Genomic DNA, 12,014 nt, shown 5'->3' with positions numbered 1-12,014 from the left:
TTTCATTATGAAACAAAAAAGTGCAACAAATAAAGTGCTTAAACAGTAGCCTTTTTAACCAAAACAATGGTTCAACACATAAATAAAATAACAAAAAATGAGGTATCAGAGATCAGAATTTGTTACGATTTGTGGGCAAGGTTGTACTGGCCTGTGGCCTTCTTGGAGGCCTTGATGGCCGCTGAGGGGGGCTCCCATCTGAAGCAGGGCTCCAGGTCGGCCATCTTTATGGCCATGATGGAGGACAGGGTGCCATCCAATGCCAGGCTATTTTCTTAGTCCCACAATTAAAAACACCCTCTCAGCATCTGCATTTGAATGGGGCAACACCAGGTACAGCTTGGCGACGGCAGCAAGCCTCTGAAATTCTTTAGCTCCTGTCTGTCACCTATTGAAAATGAACCAAGAACAAAATGGAAAAACATTGCCATTCCAGCCCAGAAGCTGTCCATATCTGTCCATATCTCTCTCTGTCCTGTGTGTTGCTCCTCTGTCTGTTGCCCTGTTGTTTCTATACATTGTTCTGGCTATTCTGACAGTGGTTGGTTCTGTATATATATAGATATACAGTATATATAGGAAATGTTCATAATTGTATCATGTAATATTTGCAAATTGTGTTGGTCTACATTTCAGACTTTCCATGTTGTAATACATTTTGTCTATTACTGAATTCATATCTGCTTAAATTCCTAGCTTGTTGCAGATCAACTAGCAGCAATGTTTGGTGAGGGGTGAGGGATTTCACTGAGATCATAATAGAACATGCATATAGAGACCTGTAATAAAAAATAGTATCATAACCGTGGGCTGCACGGTGGTGTAGTGGCTAGCACTGTCGCCTCACAGCAAGAGGGCCGCGGGTTCAATTCCCGGTCGGAGCGGTCCTTCTGTGTGGAGTTTGCATGTTCTCCCCGTGGCAGCGTGGGTTCTCTCCGGGCTCTCCGGCTTCCTCCCACAGTCCAAAGACATGCTGCAGGTTAATTGATCTCTAAATTGCCCATAGGTGTGAATGTGAGAGTGAATGGTTGTATGTCCCTACATGTGCCCTCGATGGACTGGCGGCCTGTCCAGGGTGTCCCCTGCCTTCGCCCTATGTCAGCTGGGATAGGCTCCAGCGCCCCGTGACCCTAATGAGGATAAGCGGTATTGAAAATGGATGGATGGATGGATGGATGGATCATAAAAGAATATTGGAAAGTCAACATTGAACAGTCTGCTTGTTAAGCAACAAGGTATATTTCCCCTTTACCATCATTCAATTGATATAAGAACATAAAACGTAAAAGGATTGTTTGAGTGTTTTTTAACTTGCAAGCAAGAGCGTCGCAAGATGCAGTCATGAAACATTACAGTTGTGTGGTTGTGATCCAAAATGAAGGCTGGGTTCGAAGATGGGTGTGGTCCGAGCAAGGGACCCACAGCGGTTGACATCACGGCTGGTGGGATCTCATCGCAAGATGATCTCCAGTCTCTCTCTCTCTCTCTCTTATCTTCTCTCATCTGACTGCAATGTGTACATTTATTATAATGAGTATAAGAAGCAACCAAGTCCACTAAAGGAGGGTGGGACGGATGGATAAGCACAGGACTTTTACCCAGAAGGAGTTGAGGTCCAACCAAAAGTAAGCCTGCATGTGACGCTTGTTGCGTCAAACATTCAGTGTATCTGCGGTTACTGTAGAAACGTACAATGATGGATGTGTTTGAATGCACCTGAATGAACAGGTATGTCAGGACAGTTGTTGGTGACACCCAAATTTAACTGCAGGTCCAATCTAGAGAATGGTGTCCCTGTCTCAGTGGATTCATGATGGCACAGCCTGATACCCACAAAACATGATGTAACACGCAACACATTTTACTGTGTATTGATAACTGATGAATGTCACTTGACAAGTTAATTGATGTCACAATCATGTCTACATTGTTCTCTGAGATTTCACAATCATTTGTTGATGAAGTAGGACATGACTCCTTTAAAATGTCAACATACTCATTGAGGGAGTGAAGAGTTCAAAGTATGTCAGCTACTTAAACTCCTCTTCCAGGAAGTGTATCTTTTTGCTATGTTGTCTTAGTCTTCTTTGCGTAAAGAGACTTACATATCAAATAAAGGTGAGGTACAAAATATGGTATTTAACAGGATTCTTACCTGCAATCCACTAGACGTGCCCCCGTGTAAGTTTAAACGTTCTCTAATGTTTAAACTTACGTATGCCAATCCGTTTAACACAGGAGGGACATTTCATCAATGAAACTAAAAGTTAATATGCAAGCATGTTCATTTATATGCTTCTTTTTTTTTACACCATAACTTAAAAAAAACAAAAAAAACAGCCACATCCGATTTCAGAAGAAATGTGTAGACTAAAACCGTCTTCTAAGGATTCCTTCACGCCTAATAAGTATCAGTTTCTTGCAAATGACATTTTGCCAGTGACATGGGATTTTGCTGACAAGGTTATTGTCAAATATTCCAGACGATGACACATTAAATGGATAAATAATTTTCCCAATGCATCATCAACAAAATCGCGAAACACTGATAATATCAGGTCTGTTAGAACAAAGCATACAATGCAAAACAGTATGTGGTGTGTATTATGTTTAGATTGGGCAGATAACAGCCAAAAAATACAAGACTCTTTTGTCAGAGTTCAGCATGGCTGCCGTGTAGCAAAAGAGGACAATATTGATAAACACAGATATCTAATTTTCTTATTATCAGAGGTGAATTCCATTCTCTCCCTCTGAAGTATTATAAAGGTATTCCAAAGGGGCAAACTGTAAAAGCCCGTGTGCGTGTGTGTGTGTGTGTGTGCGTGTGTGTGTCTGTGTGTGTGTGTGTGTGTGTGTGTGTGTGTGTGTGTGTGTGTGTGTGTGTGTGTGTGAAGGTATCGGCCCTTACCTAAAGCCCAGGTATCAGTATGGGGACTGAAAAAGTCGGATCGGTGCATCCCTCACCGCCCTCACCGATAACTGTTGTTATTTGGGCTTTAATCCTACAATGAATGTGTTTTCCTGGACTCTTTTTGCACTTACATAACGTTGCTTGGCTGGGTCTGATGAACACTACAAGGAAGAATTTCCAAATGGGTCTCAGTTGATTTAATTGATTAAACTTGGTCGAATGAAGGAGTTTGTGAGCTTTAGAGGTGTTAGATGTGTTTTTAAAATGTTTGAGAAGGCCAGGCTAACTGTTTCCCTCTGCTTCCAGTCTTTATGCTAAGCTAGGCTTAACATGACCAGCTCCGTACTTGACACACAGACATGTTTAAGTTTTCCTTTTGCTGGACACAGATTGCCCATTAGTTGAATGTTTGTCTACATGTCTTAGCCATGTGATTGGGTGTGCCGCTCGGAAGAGATGGATTGATTGATAAATGTTGTCCATCTGGATCTGGGTTTGTTCAATCACACATACAAAGAAAAGCACAGGCACACACATGCAGAAAAAATGTGTGGGAGTTCTATTCCTCAGCTCAGTCACTGACGACTCAACTATAAGAGGGAAGAATGAGGGCGCAAACTCACTGTCTCTCAGCACACACACTCACTCAAAAAATCCAGAGAACACAGTAAACGCATAGGTCTAACAGCTTGCACGATATTATCTGAGTGTAAACAGGTAATGCTGACAAAGGACGACTGAAGCGTGCCAACGTCTGAATAACGCTGGACTGCTAAAAACGCAGAGTGGACACGGGTAAGAGTATGTTAAATATATTTGCATTTGTGTATTGTTAATTGTGTGTAGTTAATTGGTAGTATAATCTTGAGTAATCTTAACTATATTATAGTTTAGTTATTGTATTACTTTCATTATTATTATCAGTAGTAGTAATATTGAGTAATCTTAACTATATTATAGTTTAGTTATTGTATTACTTTAATTATTATTATCAGTAGTAGTAATATTGTTGTATTTTATCTATTTAAAATAAGAGGTTAGGTCAAACCATGGTTCAAAAATATATTTATATAGCACATGAGATGCTATTCAGAGTATTTCCTTGGGTATTAAGTTGAAACTAAGTAGATTATAGATCTCTTATAAATGTGTTAATGTAATCTCGGGTTATCGTGTTGCACCAATGCTAATTGTTTAATGTAAACTGTGTTTGTTGTAAAATGTAAAATAAATGCAAACAGTTTTATTTCCCGTCTTGACTATCACTTCCCATTTGTTCCTCAGGTGGTTTCCCTTGCCTCAGTACACCTTGTTCACCGCCAGTCACCACCTATTTGTTTTGGGCAAAGAGGTGAAGCAAAGAAAACAGGTAGAGGAGTTGGGACCGTTGAGAAGGTTTAGAGAAAGTACATTTCAGATGTCTTTCTCTCCACCTTCGTTGCCCATCGTGGCAGTCCAGTTCATGGTGGTCATCTCCCTGCCAGCCCTCATTCACAGCTTCCAACCACTCTTCTCATTTGATGGGAATGTCACCACTCACCGTGACATCACACAAAGGGCGGTCCTCAGAAAGACGGCTGAGGTCTGCAGAGATATTGCTGCCTCTGAGGGACGGGACTTCAGCCTGACCGTGAGTCAAAAAAGTCATATATGAACTGTATTATCTGTATTTGTATTACATCATATGGGGACAATGTCTCCACATATAACCTTGTGGTGGTGTTTCCCCAAGAGTTGGGGCAATCAAACATGCAGTTTGACTGAAGGAAGTTAGGGTCAACCCTTTGGACACAATGATGGCAAATCAGTAATTAATTATTTAATTACAGCTAAACCAAGTGCATAGTTTGCTCTTGCAGTAACTTAAGATTTCAGGAGACACCCCCGGAGGTATTGTTGTCTTTTTTTTTAAGCAAGCTGCTTCCTTTTGGATCTCTGGCTCCCACTTTGTTATCTGTGCCCAGATCACTCCTCAGAAAAAGTACAGGAAGGTGGAGATACATGCGTCTCTATTATTGATTATCTTAAAAACTCTTCACTGCAAAACTGCATGAGGCTGAAACACAGGAGTACGGTGTGTTAAGGATACATTTCACAAAGTGCACTCAGTAATTTGTCATGTCTTTGTCTCCAGATTGATGACAGCCTGTCCACTGACATGGTCCAAAAGGCCTGTTCCTCTACAGGCAACTCTCCCACCTCTCTCCTCTCGACTGTCATGTTCACGACGTCCATCGCCAATATGTACTTAAGCAACGCAAAAGTGGATGTGACTTTTGCACTGAGTAAGGAGCACCATTTTGATGATGAGACCTTCCAGGGAGGACGGGATGTCATAACAGCAGGTACACATCAAACATTGCCTTCCCACTAAACACATCCATGAAACCACAATTGTAAAAAAAAAAAAAAAAAAAAAAAAAAAAAGGTGTACTTCTTTCAAAGTGCAGGTTCAGTTTGCAGCTAACTCTCTCTGTTCTCTCTTCTGCCGTTGAGGTGTGTTTGCCGTGAAGGCCAGTGTGAAGCTGGAGAACTTTGTCGCAGGCAGGTGGACACTTGGAAGCGTCTGTCATACCCTACAGGTGAGATCTAAGATTGTTGTTACAGATTGTTGCGGGGACATTGGTGTCATTTTTTAAGGTGAGAGGCGTGTTCAAAACAGCAAGCAGTAGTGATGTGATAAATGATGTTTCTGGTTCTGTGTATCAAGGACTTCTACAGCCACAGTAACTGGGTGGAGCTGGGGAACAATGCTCCATACAGCGCTCTGATCAAACCAGACCAACCTCTTCAGAACTTGGCAGGTAGGAAATGTGGTTAAACATAGAGTCTGATCTCTCTATAAAAAACGCTGCCTGGTTACTGTCTACTGTAATCACACAAGGCACATTATCAGTTCATCTGTCACCTGTCAGTTAACAAATACCCACCCTGCCGTGGTATTCGTTCAATCCACGCATGAAAATCAGTACATTGTGACTCAATATTTTACTTATCACACAAGCCTACAACTTAGTTCCCACGTTATACATTGTTTTAAAACTGAACTAAATCAAACTGTCACAAAGGAGCATTTACTCGTCATTCAAGAGGGATTTCCACATTTTCAGCAATCCCAATTTAATCATTAATATAAATGATTCATACCAGTTATGAGTTAGATCTTTTTGTTTGTTCTTGAATTTGCTGCAGGCCCAACTACACCAACATGTAGAAACTGTACCGGAGGAAACTGTGAGAACAACCTCCTGCCTGACCTGCTGCAGCAGGGGCTTCTCACCTCGGGGTACTTCAACGTCTTCTCCTCAGAGAAACCTGCAGGTGACTTTAAGGAACCTCCACATCGTTGTTCCGTTCCACCTTAAGATCTTGTGAACAGATGTATGTACGTAACACAGCAAACATATTCTCTCTGCTGGAAGGTAAATGCAGCCACGGTGGATCGTTTGATCAGACGAGCACTCATGACCCAGTGGGAGGCATTAATAAGGATGATGTTGGGTCCAGTCATGGCTCACTTCACCACAAAGCAGCAGATTTGGCTGTGAAAGCCACCATGGAGCTACTGGAGGACATCAGACAAGCTGTCGGAGACATAAACTTCCTGCGGTATGGGCCAACGCCATCTGACACCAGCCATTTGGAGACCTACACAACCGCAAAACAACATATGGCCACTGAACAATGAATGTGGGGTGGAGGGAGCTGTCACACCAAATTAAAGCAAAGAAAATGCTTCGCATTGAAATAAAGTCAATTGTATGTCTCGCAGCTTTCTGGAAAGCGTTCACTTTTTAAACAATCTATCTCAGCTTTAATCAGGACGGTTGGAGTCTTTTGTCTGCTTACTGGGCTACGTTCTGTGTGCAAGGTCAAATGGAAATCATTGATTACTGACAGATGAAATCCCCTTGATTAGCTGTATAAGGTAAAGCTGCTTTGTCTCTCTTGTGTTCACACAGATTGATGGGCCTCTCCCAGTCCTCTGTGCTGTGTTTTGTCATTGACACCACAGGCAGTATGAGCGATGACATCGCAGAGGCTAAGAGAGTTTCCTTTGACATCATTGACAGTAAGAGGGGAACCCAGCAGGAGCCCTCTGCCTACATATTGGTACCATTCAATGACCCAGGTACAGACATCTGTTTGTAGTTCATGAGGGAAGTTTGATCATTTTTAAGTAGAATGTACGAGCTTATGCTGCTTCCAAATAAAGTAGAGATGTTATTCTACTGTGAACATTCAGAAAGGGTTCTGCCATTGTAAACTGTGGGTGTGTGTGTGTACTTTAGCCCTAGAATGCATAATTAAGTGAGTGATTGTAATGGTTATCTATTCTATATCCAGGTTTTGGACCTCTGATTATGACAACCAATGCAGACATCTTCAAAGACAACATCAACAAGCTGTCTGCAAGTGGAGGAGGAGACATCCCGGAGCTGTGCTTGTCTGGACTGCAGGTGTGATGAATGATAAATGATCAACTTGAATTATTGCCGAGCCTTGAATGCAATATTAACCCCAAAATGTTTATATAAAATCACTTTTCATTCAAAGTAAAGTTTGTCATGTTGTTTGTTTCGATCAACAAATAAAAGCTTATCTTGTCTCCGTCAGCTTGCCTTGACCGCAGCTCCACCCTCCTCTGAGATTTTTGTCTTCACTGATGCTCCAGCTAAAGATGCTTACCTAAAAAGCACCATCACAGCCCTTATAGAGAGCACCAAGTCTGTGGTAAGAGTTTATTTTTGATCTCTAAAGCTCTAAATGTCAACACATTCCATAAAGAAACTATGAAATAGTATGTACACAATTGTGGACATCCATGGTTCAAATATAACCTTTACAAGTACTTTTTTTTCTATCCGTACACTTCAGGTTACTTTCATGTTGACAGACGTCAAAGCTAGTCGACGGCGCCGCAGAAATCTTGAGGATGTGAGTTCACGTTCAATGAGCCAATCAGATGCACAGCTGTACCGTGACCTAGCCCAAGCCTCTGGAGGTCAGGCCATTGAGGTCACCAAGTCAGACCTCTCTGTGGCTACAAGTGTAATAAAGGATTCATCGGCCAGTGCTGTGGTAAGACATTGAACAGGAAAATCACACCTGATTAAAGATGCTACTGTACAGTATAAAAACTAGCGCTGTATATCCCTTCTGCTTTTCAGGTGACAGTTTTTCAGGTCGTGAGGAATCCAGGGCGGCCGGATAATTTTACGTTTACTGTTGATGGCTCCCTAAGGAACATGACTGCCTACATCACAGGAACATCATCTCTCACTTTTGATCTCACCAGCTCAACAGGTGTTGTTATTGTGCTTCAAATGAAGTCTTGTTTTGGTTGTTCCATTTGCCTTTGACTTCCTCCATCAGAACATATTTAGCTTGGTTTTTGTTATTTTAACACATTTCTTTCCTCCAGGTGTATCTCAGAGTTCCAGTCAGCCCAGTGGTCCACTGGCATCTTTCACCACAGCAGGAAACCTACGTCGTTTAAGCCTCAACACTGACAATCAAACCGGGTCATGGGAAATTAGAGTAAACTCTAATAACCCCTATTCTATTAAGGTCACAGGTCAGTAGTAGGATAGATATCCCTTTTTAACCTGTGAGAGAACATTTTTAAATGATTTTACTCAGCAGATCTTTGTTTACAGCTGTGTTTGTCATTGTAAATGGTTGCACTGCTGATTTTTGGTGTGTATTTGTACAATAGGTCAAAGCTCAGTGAACTTCATTTTTTATCTTGTGGAAGCTCATGAGGGAGCCCACGGGGACTTCAGTCTCAAGGAGGGACGTCCTTTTTCAGGTCAGACCACTTTCATATTTATTTTCATCTTTATTTTTACATGTTCTACAATTAGTGTGTGTGTGTGTGTGTGTGTGTGTGTGTGTGTGTGTGTGTGTGTGTGTGTGTGTGTGTGTGAGTGTGTGTGTGTGTGTGTGTATGTGTAGAGGGGAGCCTCTCAGTCCTCTTTAGTTATTTGGTTATGTACAAACACTGTTCAAGTCTAATGATCGCGCAGTCACACTCATCTGGTTCCCCCTTCTCTATTGTCTCAACTTTCAGGTGGTAATGCCAGCCTCTTGGTCTCTGTGACAGGGAGTGACACAGTAAAGGTCACAGAGGTCACTCTGTTTGACAGCTCAGGGCCAACAGAGGTCAACGGATCACTGAAGGCATGTCACATATAACATTTGTTGAACTTAAAGGGCCATACCCAAAAAGTGGATACTTTAGTTTTCTGCATACCATTTCATTTTCCATATAAAAGACATGACAGCTGACTCTCACATCTTGAATGCTAGAATGTCCTGACTGTTACCGCAGTTTAAATTACAAGGCCAGTCTACAACAGACAAAAGTTCGATTGACTGTCTATATTTAAAAAAATGTGCAAAGCAAAGACATCTCAGGCAAATAGTACTAAAAACTGCAGCTCATAGTCAACAATAGACAACATCTTGTCATTCTGACCATCTCATGCCCTTACTTTCTCTATCTTGCCTCCACAGTCGGTGGGAAGTGGTAACTTCCTGGTGACATTCAGTGGAGTCCCGGCAGGCGACTTTGTGGTTCGCCTAAGAGGAGAGGACAGCGGTTCCACCTCCAGGTCAACACCGAGCAGCTTCCAGAGACAAGCCTCTACACAGATCAGGACATCCAGCATCTCTGTTACAGTGAGCTCAATCACGTTCAGTTTTCCATCTCAGTTCTTCACTTTGCCTCAGCTTTCATAGAGTAAATAATCTCGACAGGTCTTCATGACTACCTTATGGTGTGTTTCCATTCAATTCAGTATATCCGTATACTCACAAAAATCGTACATACATTAGAACAAGATATGTGTGACGGTATTTCTCACAACCCCTCTTATTTTCCCCTCACTTGTTCAGACCCAAGCCAACAACACCAACATTGAACCAGGCTCCACCATCTCCGTCCCTTTCACAGTCACCACAACCACCAATGGAGTTGTTAATGACTCTGCAACCGGGACGTTCACAGTTCGAGCAAACAATGACCGCAGCTATACTTCATCTTCGCCCAGCACCATTACCATAGCGGCTGGCAATGGAGGCAAAGCCAACGGCACCGTCACCTTAACAGCACCAGCCAGTGCTGCATCAGGAACAGACGTGACCCTTACCATTGAGGCAGAAAATACAGCTGACAACGACATCAACTACACTGTCCTAAGGTTGTCTGTTGTTGGCAAGGTAAGAAGATAAACTAACGGTTGTACTGTGGTTGGATGTGGAATAAAAGGAAGCAGGATATGGTAGCGGTTTGGGGACAATTACGGCAATAGCTTGGAGTGAGGAATATATACAGATATCACAGTACACTTTTAGTTCAATAGAAAGGATGATGTACCATTTCTGCCTTATTTGTTCATCTCTCCCACTTCCTGTTTCTGTGTCTCCAGGTGACAGATATGACCCGCCCAGTGTGCCAGGTAGTTAGTTCATCAACCATTTGTCCATCCTCTTCATCGCTCTGTACTTCCTCCCAGTGGAAATTCATCGCTAATCTCACCGATGGCATCAATGGAACTGGCATTGAGAGCGTCACCATCCGCCAAGGGAATGGTACCCTTAATACCAGCACAGTGGCTGGAGCAGGGGGTGAGAACATGACAGTGGTTACCTACATCGCCTCCTGCTGTTCACAGAATGTAGAGCTGGCTGCTGTGGACAAAGTAGGTAATGTGGGGACATGTGTGGTACAGGCCAGAGAATCTGCCACGACTGCCCCTGTTACTACAGCTGCACTGAACACAACATCCACTGGAGGGCACACACAGAGCACGCCACACTATCTCTGGATCAGTGTTGTGGTTTCTCTCCTTTGGAAGCAAACGGTATAAATAGAAATTACACTGTAAATGTGGAATTATGGCACATGAATTAAGTCTTTTATAGCTTTAAGTTTAAATTATTTAAAGAAAACATATTTCCTTCTATTTGAATAATGGAATTGGTAGTGATCTTGCGTTAAAAACAAAGAAAAATTAAATAACTTTGCTTTCCTGAACAAATGGAACAGTTACTTAAACAATGTGATGATATTCTTTATGGTGTGTAGATTGGCTGCAGCCATTATAGCCGAGTGATGTTAATGTAGAATCTGCTATTTCAGAAATGGTCTTTATGGTTTCTGGGGTTTCAGTAGATAGTCACATAATTTGAGTGTTTGTTGATGATGGTGGTGATCAATAAACTTCCCTACAGAACTTTTAGTTTCGACACTGTTAGAAACCATTTGTATATGAAGTCCAGAATATTACAAATAATACTTTTTATGATTCTTTTTTTGGTGTATCTTCAGTACTTTCTCTGCCCTGTTCACTTCAATTAAAAGGACCTGAAAACCATTTCTTCCTATGACATACTACTGTATACCATTACTTTTTTCAACATTATATATATATATATATATATACAGAGGTGTCAAAAGTATTCACATTCATTACTCAAGTAGAAGTATAGATACTAGGGTTTAAAAATACTTCTGTAAAAGTAGAAGTATCAACTCAAGCTTTTTACTTAAGTAAAAGTATAAAAATACTTTCAAAACTACTTAAAAGTATAAAAGTAAAAGTAATGTAAGGGGAATTTTTTTTCCATTAAGGACAAACTCTTAAGCCGCGTCTCAGGGGCATATAGTGCACTATCCCACCTCCCCCCAAAACAATAATTTTTCTAAAGGCCATAATGACTAATGTTGTATTAAAATGTTATGTTGAAAAATGTGGGATGCACTAGGCTACCCGTTTCAGCTGCATATATGCCCATTGAAAATTATCACATTTTATTACAATGCAAATACATTAAAGTACCATATGTGTACTAATGAGCATTAACATGTGTTTCATGGAGTGGAAGACATGATAACTAGTTGCCTATAAGTATTGTAATAGTGCAAATGTTATGGTTGTGTGGTGTGGTGGACCCAAACGCACGCTCACGCAGCAGTTTGCAAAACTCAAAGTGAGGATCTTTATTTTCCTAACGAGTCGGGGGTAAAAAAAACAGCAAAGAATAAAACAAACAAAACAATCAGAATAGTCCAGCGGATCCAGAAGTGAGTCTT

The 12,014-nt window shown here is 41.5% G+C and overlaps 1 protein-coding gene across 1 annotated transcript; it reads left to right on the top strand.

Moving 5' to 3' along the window:
• The first annotated feature begins 3,437 nt into the window (after positions 1–3,437).
• vwa10.2 (von Willebrand factor A domain containing 10, tandem duplicate 2) lies at positions 3,438–11,295 on the top strand. Its single transcript, XM_034544557.1, has 18 exons — positions 3,438–3,709; positions 4,199–4,544; positions 5,049–5,259; positions 5,411–5,496; positions 5,625–5,718; positions 6,107–6,235; positions 6,337–6,523; positions 6,877–7,046; positions 7,262–7,374; positions 7,532–7,648; positions 7,793–7,996; positions 8,086–8,221; positions 8,340–8,492; positions 8,634–8,726; positions 8,988–9,097; positions 9,434–9,598; positions 9,815–10,138; positions 10,348–11,295. Exons 2-18 carry the CDS (start codon positions 4,332–4,334, stop codon positions 10,786–10,788), a joined length of 2,946 nt encoding a protein of 981 aa, XP_034400448.1. The 5' UTR covers positions 3,438–3,709; positions 4,199–4,331; the 3' UTR covers positions 10,789–11,295.
• The last annotated feature ends 719 nt before the right edge of the window (positions 11,296–12,014 follow it).

This window comes from Cyclopterus lumpus, chromosome 1, assembly GCF_009769545.1.
Source record: "Cyclopterus lumpus isolate fCycLum1 chromosome 1, fCycLum1.pri, whole genome shotgun sequence".
Lineage (NCBI taxonomy): Eukaryota > Metazoa > Chordata > Actinopteri > Perciformes > Cyclopteridae > Cyclopterus > Cyclopterus lumpus.
The sequence above is the reverse complement of the archived record's forward strand: the minus strand, read 5'-3'. Positions and strand labels throughout refer to the sequence as shown.